The sequence below is a fragment of the Rhinolophus hipposideros genome (assembly GCF_964194185.1).
Source record: "Rhinolophus hipposideros genome assembly, chromosome: 5".
In the NCBI taxonomy this organism is placed as follows: domain Eukaryota; kingdom Metazoa; phylum Chordata; class Mammalia; order Chiroptera; family Rhinolophidae; genus Rhinolophus; species Rhinolophus hipposideros.
This window is the reverse complement of record NC_138051.1, coordinates 100,970,461-100,985,078: the sequence shown is the minus strand read 5'-3', so window position 1 is coordinate 100,985,078 and position 14,618 is coordinate 100,970,461. Positions and strand designations below refer to the sequence as shown.

At 57.3% G+C, this 14,618-nt stretch overlaps 1 protein-coding gene and 1 long non-coding RNA gene across 3 annotated transcripts; one reads left to right on the top strand and one right to left on the bottom strand.

The window, feature by feature from the left end:
* Window positions 1–57: 57 nt before the first annotated feature.
* Window positions 58–3,104, top strand: BAG5 (BAG cochaperone 5). 2 transcript variants are annotated; one of them, XM_081050366.1, is made up of 2 exons: window positions 58–222; window positions 1,513–3,104. In XM_081050366.1, the coding sequence occupies exon 2, from the start codon at window positions 1,541–1,543 to the stop codon at window positions 2,882–2,884; it is 1,344 nt and encodes a 447-aa protein (XP_080906492.1). In that variant the 5' UTR covers window positions 58–222; window positions 1,513–1,540; the 3' UTR covers window positions 2,885–3,104. The 2 variants fall into 2 exon arrangements, with proteins under 2 accessions (XP_080906492.1, XP_080906491.1); XM_081050365.1 differs by lacking the exon at window positions 58–222 and adding an exon at window positions 367–614.
* Window positions 3,105–3,255: 151 nt separating this feature from the next.
* Window positions 3,256–14,187, bottom strand: LOC308498416. The gene is made up of 5 exons (XR_013993467.1): window positions 13,988–14,187; window positions 7,603–7,719; window positions 7,130–7,206; window positions 6,634–7,045; window positions 3,256–6,191 (listed from the first exon to the last, which is right to left on the bottom strand). It is a non-coding gene; the product is annotated as an uncharacterized lncRNA (long non-coding RNA).
* Between the last annotated feature and the right edge of the window lie 431 nt (window positions 14,188–14,618).

Below are 14,618 nucleotides of genomic sequence, written 5' to 3'. Positions count from 1 at the left end.
CGGGGGGCCCCGGGCTCGCTCCTCGGCCGCGGCCGGGCCCGGCTGCAGCGCGCAGCGGCGGGCGGCGGGCTGGACGCAGGCCGCGGGCCGGCGCGGACCCCGAGGACGTTTGTCCAGGGCGGCGGCCGCTCGGCCCGGGGCGGGGCTGCGGGGCCGGCGACCTCGGGAGCCGCGCAGTCGCGCAGCGTCGGCGGCGGGCGCGCGATGGCGCGGGCGGCACAGGTGAGCGCGGCGCGGGCGGCGTGGCCTCCTCCCGCCGGCGGCGCGGCCCCTCCCGGCGCCCCGTGCCGCTCTGGCCGCGCGGGACCCGGCGCTGCTGCGGCCCCGACCCGACGCGGCCCCGGCGGCCGCCGCCCCGCCTCCCCGCCTCCGCCGGCCGCCCCCCCCGCGGCCCATTGTGAGCTCAGGGCCGGCGGGCGCGCTGGGGGCCGGCAGAGAGGCCCGGAGCGGCCGCTGGGGCCCCTTCACCGGCTGCCCCGTCGAGACCCGGCCGGGAGGGCGGAGGAGATGCCCCTTGCGGCCCCGCCCCGGTCCCGCGCCCCGTGACGGGCCCGTCGCCCACCTCCCAGCTCCCCCGCGGAAGCCGACACCGAAGCGGCGTAGCCCTCCGCCGGGTAAAGTGGCGGCGGGAGCGGCGAGCGGCGGAGGGCAGAGCGAGGCGCCTTCCTGGCTCCGACGCCCACAGGGGCCGATCGCCGTCTGCTCATAGAAATCCAGGGATATGAAAACAATGCACTAAGCCATTCGGGGCTCCTAATGGGAAACCAGTGACTGGTTTAGTCATAGATGTCACGTTTTGTGGGGCGCACTGGGCGGGGCTGGGGAGCATCGTAGGGTCTGCGGAGGCACCGTTAGCACAACCCGGCCCCGTCCCTCCTCCCGGTGGGATTGTACGCTCTGCAGGGCACACTTGGGAGGTACTAAGAAGGTGGCGGAGAAACAAGGTAGCTTCGCACGGACGCAGGGAGGCTGGAGAGAGATGCACAGGGAGGACCTGTGGGCCGTCCGGGAACCCCAGGTGGGGTCTGTCACTTAGGGCCGGTGCAGAGGAGCGCCTGGGCGAGGTGCGAAGCTCAGGTAGTAGTTACGCTTCGGAGGCTAGGAGAGCTGCTGGCTTATGTTGTTACACGGGGGCCTGCTGGTGCCAGAAAACCGGCTTTGGGTGTTAGGAACTAAGATAGGCCCTTTCCAACGTCATGCCATGCGTATGAAGCTACACCTGCTCCCTTTTACAGTTGAAGAAACTTGACGTTACCGGGCCCATAGCTTCCACTCACTGGACACTGCAATCACCCCCATCTGTGTCTTAATCGCTGTGGTGTTTAGGTTATTTTCAGGAGCGGGAGTTGATTAGTCACTTCTTTCTGTACTTGAGTATGACTTCAGTGGACTGCAGTAATGACAAGCTCTTCTTGAATATATGTTTTCAAAATGAGAATTTGAGAATAAATTAATATACGGTTACCATCCTGCAGACTGTGGTGTAATGTTACCATTCTTGTCCTCTCTTAGGGCTTGTGAAACGGAACACAACCAAAGTATGGATATGGGAAACCAACATCCTTCCATTCGCAGACTTCAGGAAATCCAGAAGGAAGTGAAAAGTATAGAACAGCAAGTCATTGGCTTCAGCGGTCTGTCAGATGACAAGAATTACAAGAACTTGGAGAGGATGCTAACAAAACAGCTTTTTGAAATCGACTCTGTAGATACGGAAGGAAAAGGAGATATTCAGCAGGCCAGGAAGAGGGCCGCACAGGAGACCGAGCGTCTGCTCAAGGAGCTGGAACAGAACGCCAACCACCCACACCGGCTGGAGATCCAGAGCATTTTCTCAGAAGCCCAGGCGCTGGTGAAGGAGAAGATCGTGCCATTTTACAGTGGCGGCAACTGCGTGCCTGTTGAGTGCGAAGAAGGCATCCAGGATATCATTCTGAGGCTGACGCACGTGAAAACGGGAGGCAAGATCTCCCTGCGGAAAGCACGGTATCACACTTTGACCAAAATCTGTGCCGTGCAAGAGATTGTCGAGGACTGCATGAAAAGGCAGCCATCCCTGCCGCTGTCTGAGGACGTGCACCCTTCCGTAGCCAAGATTAACTCCGTGATGTGTGAGGTGAACAAGGCCAGGGGCACCCTCATCACATTGCTCATGGGCGTGACCAGCAATGAGACGTGCAGGCACTTATCGTGTGTGCTCTCGGGGCTGACCGCCGACCTGGACGCGTTAGACGTGTGCGGGCATCCCGAGATCCGGAATTACCGAAGGGAGGTTGTGGAAGACATCAACAAATTACTGAAGTATTTGGATTTAGAAGAGGAAGCTGACAGGACCCACGCGTTTGACCTAGGACAGAATCATTCCATTTTAAAAATAGAAAAGGTCCTAGAGAGAATGAGAGAAATAAAAACCGAACTCCTTCAAGCCCAGAATCCTTCTGAACTGTACCTGAGCGCCAAAACAGAATTGCAGAGTTTGATTGGACAGCTGGATGAGGTGAGTCTTGAAAAGAACCCCTGCATCCGGGAAGCCAGGAGGAGAGCCGTGATTGAGGTACAGACCCTCATCACTTACATTGACCTGAAGGAAGCCCTTGAGAAAAGAAAGCTGATCGTGTGTGAGGAGCACCCGTCTCACAAAGCCGTCTGGACCGTCCTTGGACACTTGTCTGAGATCCAGGAGGAAGTCCTCTCATTTGATGGAAACCGAGCTGATAAGAACTACATCCGGCTGGAAGAGCTGCTCACCAAGCAGCTGCTGGCCCTGGACGCAGTGGACCCGCAGGGGGAGGAGAAGTGCAAGGCTGCCAGGAGGCAGGCGGTGCGGCTGGCGCAGAACATCCTCAGCTACCTGGACCTCAAGTCCGACGAGTGGGAATACTGAGGCCAAGGGGCTCCCGGGGCTCCCGTTGCACTTGCTGTCCCGCACTTTACACAGACGTCCATGTATTTACAGAGCTTTCCGTTCTCTGAGCCTCTCTGTGATTTACACGTGCATATTTCAATCTCAGTATTTATGATTTAAGCAAATTATATTCAGTATCTCTGCTGCTTTTGATATCGCAAAACAAATATCATTACAGCACATTAACTTTTCCATTGGATCGTTATCTGTATGTTGTGTGGTTTTTTAAAAATCAAAATGGAATAAGGGCAGCTTTTGTAATTTTTAATTGGGTTGTACAAGCATTAAAATGCAGATATTTCAGAATCTAGCACTAGACAGCCTTGCATAATACTATAACAATTATGAGAAGGGAACATTTTTGGTTCAGTAGGAGGAGAGCCCAAGCGCAGAAGCGGTACACTGTTTTAGTAAAGCAGGAGGACCTGATCATCTGTAAAGCCTGATTGATCCCACCCAACTTATAGGTGGGGTTGGATTTTCTTTTTTTGGATGGTCTGTTCTTTCATAAACTTTTTGTTTGAAAAACAATGTATTCTCCCCACCCCCCATACTCTGCATTGAGAGAGAGGAATCTTACTTTTGTGACATAAGAAAATTATGAAAACTGATGGCAAAGAAACCTTTGAGACTATTGAAAAAGGGATAAAACAACAGCTAATGCCTCCAGGTTGTTGTAAAATCTGAACTTGCAGTTTTGCTTAGGAAGGATGGGAGCATTAAATGAAGTTAATGGACCTTTAGAGAAAAAAAAAGGGAAACACCCAGACCTGTGGGAGGATCATGGGAACTGGAGCTCAGTTGTCAATGTCAGGAGATATAAAACCAAGCAGATGTGTCTGAGTGTAAGGCTGATGAGCCTGGCGGGGCTGCACATATTCAGTGCCACTGGACAACGCGCGGGAGCAGGAACGGTCACAGCCCTCCCCATGGGACCAAATCTTTACAGCTTGTCTGAGGAAGTCAGCCGTCGGCTACTGGCATCTTGAACTTGGCACAATGGGACCAAGTAATAAAAGCTGCTGTGAGCACCAGCTGCGTTCCCCGGCTCACATCACTAGCCCGGGGTGTTTCCCTAGTGCCAGAGCCAGTAGGGTCTGTCAGGGCATGGGGTTTTTTCTGTGAAGGGTATCCATATTTCTGTATACTTCCTGAGGACCCAATTTTACGGTTGCCTGTTAATGTAAACAAAAATGAGAGTTGTGAAGTGCCTCGGTAAGGAGTTGGTCCCAGCATTACAACTACCAGACTGCTCTTCCTGTAGTCACCTTTCACGAGTAATCAGGGTCCAGTACATCTCTTGAACTCTATAGTAATCTGTTACCATCTTTCTGAGATACTCATTTGGTAACTTTATGTAAACAGCTAGAAATAAGATAGATAAAGGAATAGCCCTAAATATTCAAAAGATGGTAAAAGTGTAACCCTAGACAAATTTCCCTTTGTCTCAGTATTGCCCAGTAATGAAAAGCCTGTGCTATGGCCTCCCTACATTGAATAGTAGGGTCGAAGGGCAGCAAGTCCCTCCCAATGCACACCCAGCTCCTGGCAACTGAGGGGTCTGTCAGTGCAAGTTTTATTTCAGGATTGCTATTCTGTATCATACCTTTAGGGGCCTCTGAAAATCAAAGACTAAATGCAGGCAGTGTCTGGTTACAGCATGGCGAAGTCCAGGCTTTACTCCATTCCGCTCAGATGCCTGTGGTGGCCGTGCTTCATTGTGAATTTCAAGTCTGAAAGTTAAGCCTCAGCATTTCCTTTCAAAGTATCCATTGTTCTTTGAAAACAGCTCTAAGGCTGTGTTCGTTTCACACGTGTTCCAAAGCTTTGAGCAGTGTGTGTGCAGATGGGATACTGAACTTGGCCATGGTCATTTTGGATTGCTCACTTGGGTTATTCTGACATCAAAACCATCAAATCAACCTTGACTGCCTGGTAAGACAAGACGTTTCCTGTGTTCAGTCTGTTCCAGCTCCTTGTTGCTTAATCTCCTGAAATGAGCCCTAGTGACACTGGGCTTAGCTTTTCTTATCCCTCATCGGGAGCGGTCTGTGTTAATGTGGGCTGCCGCATGTAATCTTTAAATGAGGCTCATCACGTATTGTATTTTTATGATCTGACATAAAGAGAATCTGTAATGGAAGCAAAAGCTACCCCTAAGAATGTCTGGCCTTGGGTCTGCATTAAACGGTGTAGTCCATGTTCATGCAAAAACTGCTGGGAACGTTGATTTTCTTTACCTTCAGTCAGCACCACTTCAAACACACTGCATCCAGACAGACTGAAGTCAGCCTGTAACGCAGGAGTCACGAAAATACATGGAATCAGTATGTCCACTAAGGACAGTTCAATGCTTTATTTTCTTTCAATGGCTTGGTGTATTTGATATAATGTAGTATATTTGAGAAGTTGAAACAGTTTTTCTCATTTGTTTTATCTTGCCGATTTTTATCTGGGTTTTCAGGGTCTGAGCTTATCCTGTACATAGTTTTTCTAAGCAAAGCTTTTCAGCTTTTAAGTCATCTGGTACTTTGGAGAATAACAGGAGAAATATTGGCCGTTGATTTTGATGTATAATAACAGGTGTGTCATTCCAGTGTGTTGGTTCCTGCCTATTTATTTACTGTATGACTCTTGTAATAGTATATCTTAAATATTCAGTATGACTTTGAGATAGACATAGTAGTTGACCCTTAATTATAAATGAAAAAAGAAAAAAAGCCTTAGCTTATCTTTGCAGTGGAGGAAGGGTGTGAATCTGAGGTGTGAGTTCTGTTCTTAGGTTTTCACCTCCACTCCCTGACATTACACGTTGGCCAGACACACTGCGGGTGGGCTCCATAGCTCCAGTTGGTGGCAGTTGTCTAAGGAGGTGGCAACACAGCACAGGCCAGGGGCCAGTCTTCCGTGAAGGGGTAACTTCCGATTTAAACAACCCAGGAATGTGGGGGCCAGAGAACTTTCTCGGCTGCCACGCCCGAGGGATGTGGCCTGAGGCCCTGCCTCTCCAGGAGGGTGCCCCATGAGGAGGTGAGTATGTGAGTCCTTCCAGAGTTTCTGCAATGCCCCACCCGCAGTGCTTCCTGCCCTTGAGGACGGGTCACATTCACTGTGGGCATTTGCCTGTCTTTTGAAAACCCATCACACCACAGCAGTCAGTGTGTGTTTTCTAGCCTTTTCCTGCGTGGACTTTTCTGTGGCCTCTCCTGCCTGCTGCTATCTTCCAGGTGATCAAATACAGAGGTAGAAACAGCCTCCTGAGCCACGCACATACGTAGGCCCAGAGCTGAAAAGCAAGTTGGACAGGTTAAAAGGAATCCTTTCCACAGATGCACTGGGATCACTCACAGGCATTAAAAACAATGTAACCAAGCGCCTGAGTGCACTTAGTGCTGTGCTAACAACACACCCAGCACACGCGTCTCCCCAGAGAAAACAGCCTGGGCGAGGCTCCAAGGGACACGAACCGCCGGCCTGACCTGTCTCAGGCATAAACACATAGACGTCAGGAGAGCAGGGCGGGTGCCAAGGCCAGTGGGCACCACAGGCCAGGGAGGGGCTCGGGCCTGGAAGGCTGGTTAGGAAGGGACAGACACCCAGAGGAATGGGCAGCAGGGACTAAGGGACAGTGTCCTGACAAGCGTGGCTTCTGCTTCTGGGATGCGGACGTGCCAGTCTGAGTGCAGGCTGGGCCCAGATCAGGGCCCTGAGGGCGGGGCGGGGCTTACCCAGGTATGTCTGCTGGTCGTACAGCTGCTGCTGCCGTACTTTCAACGCTTCACTCTTCAAGCTGTCACCCATGGAAGCTGCGTATGTGCTGGCCCTGTGCGAAGCATCTGACGTGTGTTTAATGCCACTTTGGTGATCACCTACGCGGGTGGTCACCTGCCCAAGGTACTGCCCGAGGTGGCTGGGCTAAGTGGACCTTCCAGTCTCGCCCACGGTGGAGCTCTCCACAGGCGGGGCCACCCTTGGGGGCGCAGTGTGGCTGCCAGGCCTCTAGGATTCTAGAAGCTCCCCGTGTAGGACCGGTCACTGGCCGGAGGTGCAGAGCTCAGGCTGGAACCCCGCTGCTTGCACGGAAATGTCAGCTCAGCTGCTTCCAGACGGGGTCAGCTTCAGTGTCTTCTGTCACGGGGTCTGAGGACTCAAGGACTTAATACCACCAAGAGCTCCAAACAGCAGGAAACCTTTTAATCAGAAATGTAAGAAACACTGCCTTACCCAGCGTCTTCCTGTCCCCATGTCTTTCAGTTGGGAGTTTTAACTGAGAAATGTACACTTCCAGCTTCTTCTCTCCCCTTGGGTAAGAAATAATATATTAGGTTGATGAGATTGGTCTCTCCCCTCAGGACTCAGACCTTCCTGAGCCCCCAGACCCCAACCCCCAGGCTAAGAAACACGAACTGTGTCTTTCTTGTCAAGCCATCGTCACAAGGAATGGCTTCTCTCATTTGTGTAGGAACCCTCTCAAGTCTCCACTCTCAGGTTACTTGGTTACTTCCTTCCCTGTTGTTACTGGTCCTCTCTGCCGGGATGGTCCCACCTTGTCCCTTAGGAGTCTCAGGGCGGGGCTGGGTGGTCCTGAGCACTGGTGGAAGGGGCAGCCCACCTGGGCTTACTTAGACTGTGGGCTCTGGCGCCTTCACCCAGAAGCCTTCCCGCTGTCCCCGAGACAGTGGCCGCGGCCTCCGTACCTGCCCCGTTCCTTCCGGTGACTCTGGGCCCACTGGCTTATCTGCCACTCCCAGACCAGGCTGCGGTGCCCTTGGAGATAGCGCCATCTCTTCATCTTCACCACGGTGGCCCCGGGCCTGGAGATAATGGGAAGCAGATACCCTTTGGATGAACTCTTCTTTAGAAGCGGTGTCGCCGGGTCCTGACAAAGAACAACTGCAAGACCGTTTACTGCCTAGATGAATGGGAACCTCAGGTCTTTGCAAAGCCTCATGGGGTGTTTCAGACCAGCTGCCTGTGCTCTCACCAGGATGCAGAGAGCCTCAGTCTACGGATCCTGCAGCCAGGAACCTGCATCACTGCCAGGGGCTCACCTCCTGCCACCTCGTTCCCATGGACAAATCAAAGCGCCATACCAAGGCCCACGTGCTGGGCTGGCATGTTGCCACCCCCTCTGACCAACCACGCTTGGCTAAGCGCCCAGCTGGGTGATAAGCCGAGGGACACAGGCAGCCCCCACATGGGAGCCCCCACGGGGTGTGCTGCTCACAGGGTGGAAATGGGGTAGAGGTCCAGCCAGGTCCCCGAGGTCCCAGTATAGGCCCCTCTATCGCCATCTCAGGTTGCTCTGGTCCCCCAAGGAGGGCAGAGAATGGAACTGCCTTGTCCAGTCACAGGCTGACCTGCTGCCACCTGATGGCCCTCCCTGCACAAAGGGACTGGCTCCTGTGCTGCTGTCATGGGTCCTTAGCCTCTCCAGGCTGACCTGTGAGTGGCCAGCAGACACCGCTGGCTTCAGACTGAGCCAGATGAACCCAGGGGGCTGCCCTGCCACCTCCAGGGGGCATAGCCTGACGCCACCTCCAGGGAGCCGTTCATTCTTGCCTCCATCCAGACCCCGAGGACATGAAACTGCGTTCTGGCTGTACCCTCAGCACCTAGAACAGCACCTGGCTCAACCAATAGATATTGTGAATGAATGAATGAGTGAATGAGTGAATGAATGAGTGAACGAAGACAGTGAGCACCAGGGGAGTTGGCAGACAGACAGCCAAGGGGGATGCGATCGCCTCCTGGGTCAGGGAGGGCCTTCTGTGTTCATTCACAAACCTCCATGGGCTCCTGTCCTCGGGTCATGAGGGGTTGGCATGTGTCCCCAGATGCGTTCTGTGTCCCAGGAAAAAGGCAGGCGTAGCTGGTTAACCACAGCCTAGGCATGGTGAGTGGTATGCCAGGAGAGAGGGTCTGCATGTGTCTCGCATGCCCAGGGCCCGGTGCCAGGGAGAACCCTCTCGGGAGCAGGGGTGTCAGGGGCTGGATGGCAGGGCCATGGGCACATTTGGGTCTTTTAGGATTAGGTGCTTTGTTGAATTTCACCCTGGTGGCAGCAGTGAGGACTGAACTGGGAGTAATGGGGCTAGGGCAGGGGAGCCAGGAAGGAGGGTGGGGCAAGAGAAGCAGGCAGAGTGTGGGAGAGGATTTGGGGAGCACTGAGGAAGGCACCAGGGAATGGGGGACTTCTGAGTAGGAGGGGCTAGCCATAGGGACAGGGTCACATAACAATACAAGTGACAGAACCCCCTGGATCTAGCTGAATAACAAAAGGAGCTGGTATGAAAGGGGCATGGAGGCCAGCCACATCCCATGGGTCCAGGGCAGCGAGGCGTCTGGCTGCTGGCTCGTGGGCCTGAGGTCTTGTCTCAGCACCGTCTGCCAGTCTGCCCACACTGCTGAAGTCATCATGCTGCCCACCCCACAGGCTGACTTTGGCAGGCCCAGAGCACTCTCAGTGGCCCTCAGCTCCTGGGTCCATATGCCGTACTTTCTCTGGGAGGCCAGGTTTCATTTTCCTGCCCTCACCCCAACCAGTCACTCAAAGGAAAGGCAGGTGTCCTAGGACCAACATGGCTAGTAGCGTGACCCTGTGGTGAAGGGCCCTGTGGTTAGGGGCCATGTGGTCTGGGGACAAGTGTGCAGGCAGACCAACAGCCAGTGCAAAGGCCCTGTGGTACAGTAGCCTTTGGTGGCGTCAGTTGGGAAGTCAGGTGAATCTGTAGGCCTGGATCCCATGGGGAATTGCTGGTTGTGGGGGAAGCCCTGGGTACCTGGGGAGGCAGAATTGCATCCTAGACCAGAAGCTCCCAAAACAGAGAGCCAGGTACAGGCAGCTCTCTGGGACTGGGCACCACTGGGGGGACCCCCTCCAGGACCAGACCACAACAGCTCCACCTAGCCTGGCCTGGCGACTTTGGCCATGGATGTCCTTTGAGGTGCTAGGCTTGTGCCCTGACAGGCTTGGGAGGGGATCCCAGGGCGTCCTTCCAGGTAAGATCCCGAGAGGCTTGTCTGCCCCCACTGCATTGGGCGGGGCGGGCTGCGAGGCCGGATGGAGAGAGAGGACCCCAGACAGACCCGCCCCAACACCCTGTCCTCCGCACAGACCCGCCTGCGCCGCGGCACCTTCCTGACCTTGAAGTTTCCGGCGTCCGGGCGGACCTCCCCTCTGAGCCCCGTCCGCATGTTTCATGTTTCTGTGCGACCGCCCGGGGGCGCCCGCGGTCCAACTTCGCGGAGCCCAGGGCCTCCCAGGCGGAGCGAGCGGCCGCAAGGGGCGGGGGCGGCCCGCCGCGCAGCTGTCGCGTTTGGGCCACTGCCGGGCGCACCTGCCCCCGAGATGGTGGACAGGTGGCCGCGGCGCCACCTGGCTGCGGCTTCTGCCCCCGAGCGGTGAGTGGGGCTCGTGCTGGGCTCCGTGACCCGTCACGCCGCCACCGCGCATGGGATCTAAGGTCCCCATGGAGCCCTGTGCAACTCAGCTTCTGGACCGCCCCTCGGAGCTGGGGATCTAGTGGGACCTTCTCAGGCCCTGGCCCGCGGACCCACCAACATCCCACGTGGCCCCAGACCATCGGGGGGAGGCTGGGCAGCCTGGCAGGCAGCGGGTGTCCCTGCTGTGTGCCTCGTCTCCACGCAGGCTGGTCCCTCCCTCCCTCCTGGTAATTAGACCTCAGCCTTTACGTGAAAGCCTAACGGCAGTTACTGCAAATGCCACGGTGGGCCCATGCGCTCTGAGATTCTCTGGCCTTGGACAGACCCTCTGGAGCTAGGCAATGCCCATCCCCTCCTCTGCCTCCGGGCCCCACTGGGGCGCCTGTGTTTGGGAGTCTAGGCCAGGAGGACTGAGAGTCTGTGGAAGCTGGAGGGAAGGAAGCTGCTGGAAGACCTACAGCATGCGGGCGAGCCAGGGCTGGGGTCTGGGCCCCCGGGGTCAGGAACGGCTGCTGTGGCAGTGGGAATGGAGGGCTGGGCCTCCCCCCGGTGTTCCTGGGGCTCAAGGCGCCCTGTGAGGCCCTGTCCATCAGGCCTCCCAGGACCCATTCCCAGGGCCACAGGGTCCCCACACTGCCCTGTGGGGTCGGCCGCAACCAGCACAGCCCAGGGGATACCATGTAAGGCTGATACCATGTAAGGCCAGTGTCTGGAGGCTGACTCCATGCTGCCCACAGCAGCCAAACAGGACAGGCTGTGAGAGGCGATGGCATAGGCTCCACCAGCCTCGTTCGCTTGGCAGGGTGCCCCAGGGCTCAGCTTGCGGGGATGGGGGGGACTCCTGGCCTCCAGTCTGACCTCTTGGTGGCAACAGCCTCTGCCCAAGGCCTTGGTGCCACTGTCACTTCAGTGTCAGGAGCAAGGTCTCTGCCCTACAGTCTCCTGCCTTGCCCTTTCTCTCAGGGCCCCCAGCACACCCCAGTGCCAGCCCAGCCACCTGCCCCTCCATGAAGCTCCCTCCCCTCTACTGTGCCCCTGCCCAAGGAAGTTTGGGGGGCCTCTCACCACCCACTCTCCCCCTGCCCTGAGCTCAGCCCTAAGGGCACCCTCTGAGCGTGCCCCATACAACTTCATGCCACAGAGAGGCTGTGAGCTGCCTGGGTGCTGGGCTGGGGGAGCTGGGGGCTCAGAGGTCAGCTGCCTAGTAGGGCCTGCCTGTAAGCCTCGCACACCTGGGCACCGGCTCAGGCGTTTGTACTGAAGGGCCGTGCAGCTAAGAGCTCAGGGCCTTTCCCAGAGGCCTTGGGATTCTAGCACACGACAGCTTACCCCGAGTGGCACTCATAGGGGTGCCCGCTACTGTGGCCCACCTATTCCCCACACCCTTCCTGCTCCTCAGAAGCCAACTCCTGTACAGGGTGGGCTTGGGGACCCCTGGCTAACCCTGTGTTTTTAGACGGAGAGACTGAGGCATGGATCAAGGGCCCCAGCTGTGACCCCCAAAGGGCACCTTTCAAGAAGCGGCCCCAGCCCCTCCCAGTTGGCCCCTCCCCAGGGAACCCATCACACTCAACCCCTCTCCCGGCCCAAGCAGGGTGGGTCCCTGTTCAGGAATCCTGGGGTCTGCTCCCTCCCAGATGCCCAGACTCCACCCTTTGCCGTCAAATGAGGAAGGGAGTCAGACTGGGCCCCAGGACCCCAGGGCCAGCCCCTCTGCACTCCTCCAGACATCAGAGACGCTAAGGACTTGACCAGGTGTCTGGGCCACTGTCTGTGAAGTGGGCAGTGACACTGCTTCGTCATGGGGTTGAGTTCAGTGAGGTGCACACAGAGCCCCGGGGGGGGGGGGGGGAGCGGCAGCAGACACTGTGTGGAAAGGAGCCCCGCAGTTCCCACCGCCTCCCAGGGGAGGCAGGGCTGAACTCAAGGCTCATGTCTGCCAGTTTCAGCCAGAGTGACCCCTAAGTCCTAGGCCAACAGTCCCCGCTCCTCCGCCCTCCGTCAGCAAGCAGATGAAGTGTGGTGGGTCCCTTGCAAGGGCCTCCAGGCCTGGCTCTGGGCTTCACAGCCTCTGGGAGCCCAGTGGGTCCCGGAGCAGAAGCTGTGTACTGCAGCCTCCTCTACCCTGCCTGCAGGTGAGTGTACGCCCTTGGGGACTTGAATGTGGCTCCTGCAGCCTCACCGAGCACCTTGTGTGCTGTGCATGTGTGTGTGTGCATGTACGTGCTGCGTGTGTGACAGTGTGGAACACACACTCTGCCGAGGCCCCTACTAGCCTGCAGGTGGGCAAGAAGCCTAGGGTAGAGGAGGGCTGGGGGCTGGGCAGGGCTGGGGAGGGATGCCTGGAGTCTGGCTCAAGGTGTCCTGGGAACGGGGCCCAGAAGGAAGCCTGCGCAGCCGCGGTGGTGGTGCCATGGCAACAGGGCATAAAGCACTGGCCTACTTACACCCCACCCCCTTGCTCTCTGCTGGGGGAGCAGGGCCTTCAGGGCTCCTGGGGGGCCACGTGCCCAACCTTTGGGGCTCAGGGCCCTGGAAGCCTTGGCCTCCACCTGGTCTCCCCCTTAACCATGGATGCCAGGCCAAGCGCTTGGAAACTGTTTCCTGTTCCATAGATGGGGGTGGGGAGTGTAGAAATGTCCACCACCCAGTAGGTGGGTGCTCAGCCACGTAAGTTCCCTCCCCGTCTCCCGGTGGGCTGTAGACCCAGTGGTTGTAAAAGGAGTTGGAGTTGTCCAGCCTGGAAATGTTGGGCTGCTGGGGTGACAGCAAGCCCTGGAAGTCCCTACACCCCCAAGCAAAGGCCTCAGGCCAAGGCCCCCAAGTGGGAGTGGGGGGTGCGGACACTGAGGGCAGAGCCAGAGCCACCTGCACACCCCCGATGGAACAGGCTCACGCAGACAGGCCGCTGCCCTTCATGTGCTAACACCCTTTCAGCCTCTGTCATCCAGGTGGCCAGGACAGGTAAGGAGGGAGGGCAGGTAAGGAGGAAAGACCCCTGGGCCTGACACTAAGCTCTGCTGACAGCATCGGCTCACCTGTGACTGCTTTCTGCGCCCAGCCTGACTTTCAGGTCCTGCTGTACACCCGTTGCCTCCTCCTGCAGGAAGCCTGCCTGGCCTGGAGCCCTGGTGTGCTCAGAGCTTCGGGGATGGGAACAAGTGTCTCCAGTGCCCAGGGAGGCTGAGCAAGCCACCGGAGGAAAACAGAGGCATGTATGGGGCAGCCTGAAGGATTCTGGGTGACCTGTGACATCCACATGGCCCTGCTGCCATTGGCCACCCTGCGATACCTCAATCATCAGGGTCTCATGCAGCTCCAGGAGGAGGGCAGGCTGCTGGCCAGCAAGGCTGTGAGGACGCTTTGTGGAGCACCTAGGCCCTGGGGACAGGAAGCCCTTGGCCCCACAGGGGTGGATGTCACCCGACACCATGCTTCGAAAAACAAATGTTTTCTTGACCTCACCTGGGGAGCCAGCCAGCCTGCTGTGTGACCTCAGGCCCAGGCTCCTGCTGGGTCACAGTTTCCCCACAGGGACAGACTGTGGGTGTCGGAAAGCAAGCTCAGGCCCAGTGTGTCCCGCCCTGCCCCGCCCTGAGGCCTACAGGCTGCTGTGACCCCTCTGTCCCCATTCACCTCCAAACTGGAAGCCCCCAGCCATCACCCAGCTGTCCGATCACCCCTTCATCACCAGATGCTCTTCTGCACCCCCAGGGCCATCTGTGGAATGAATGAAGGAGTAGGGTGAATAACTGACACTGGGAAGGAGCAGCCCACTGCACCCGTATTTGGATGGGGGTGGGGGTTGATGGTGCACGTGCACACTGGCATGTATGTGCCCCCCAGACACCAGCTGCAGCCGCCCTCCTTCCCCCACCTCAGCCCCCCCCTTAATTTATGCTGTAAGGGGGGCAGGCCACTTGCTGGTGCCCCGTCTGGCAGAGGCTTTGTCCCCAGGCCGATTCCCAGCGGCCGCCTTGGGAAGAAAGGGCCCTTCTCTGGCCGGTGATGAGGTCACCCTTCGCTGCTGGGTGCACACAAAGGCCGAGGCCCACCCCCCCCCCCTCCTGGCAGCTGCCTCTTTGTCCTCAGCTCTCAGCCTAGGAGAGACCCCAGGGGCTCTAGCTCAGCCTTAGCTAGGCCTGGCCTTCCTCCTGGGAAGGGGGAAGAGTAGGGGAGGGGACAGGAGCAGCCCCCTCCTCTGGCTTTGCTCCTGATGAGTGACAGAACCTGGGGAGAGGCAGACCCCACCCCAGATGCCATGCTG

Coding starts and splice junctions, on each gene's coding strand:
- BAG5 (XM_081050366.1), top strand. CDS start 1,541: ATGGATATGGGAAACCAACATCCTTCCATTCGCAGACTTCAGGAAATC.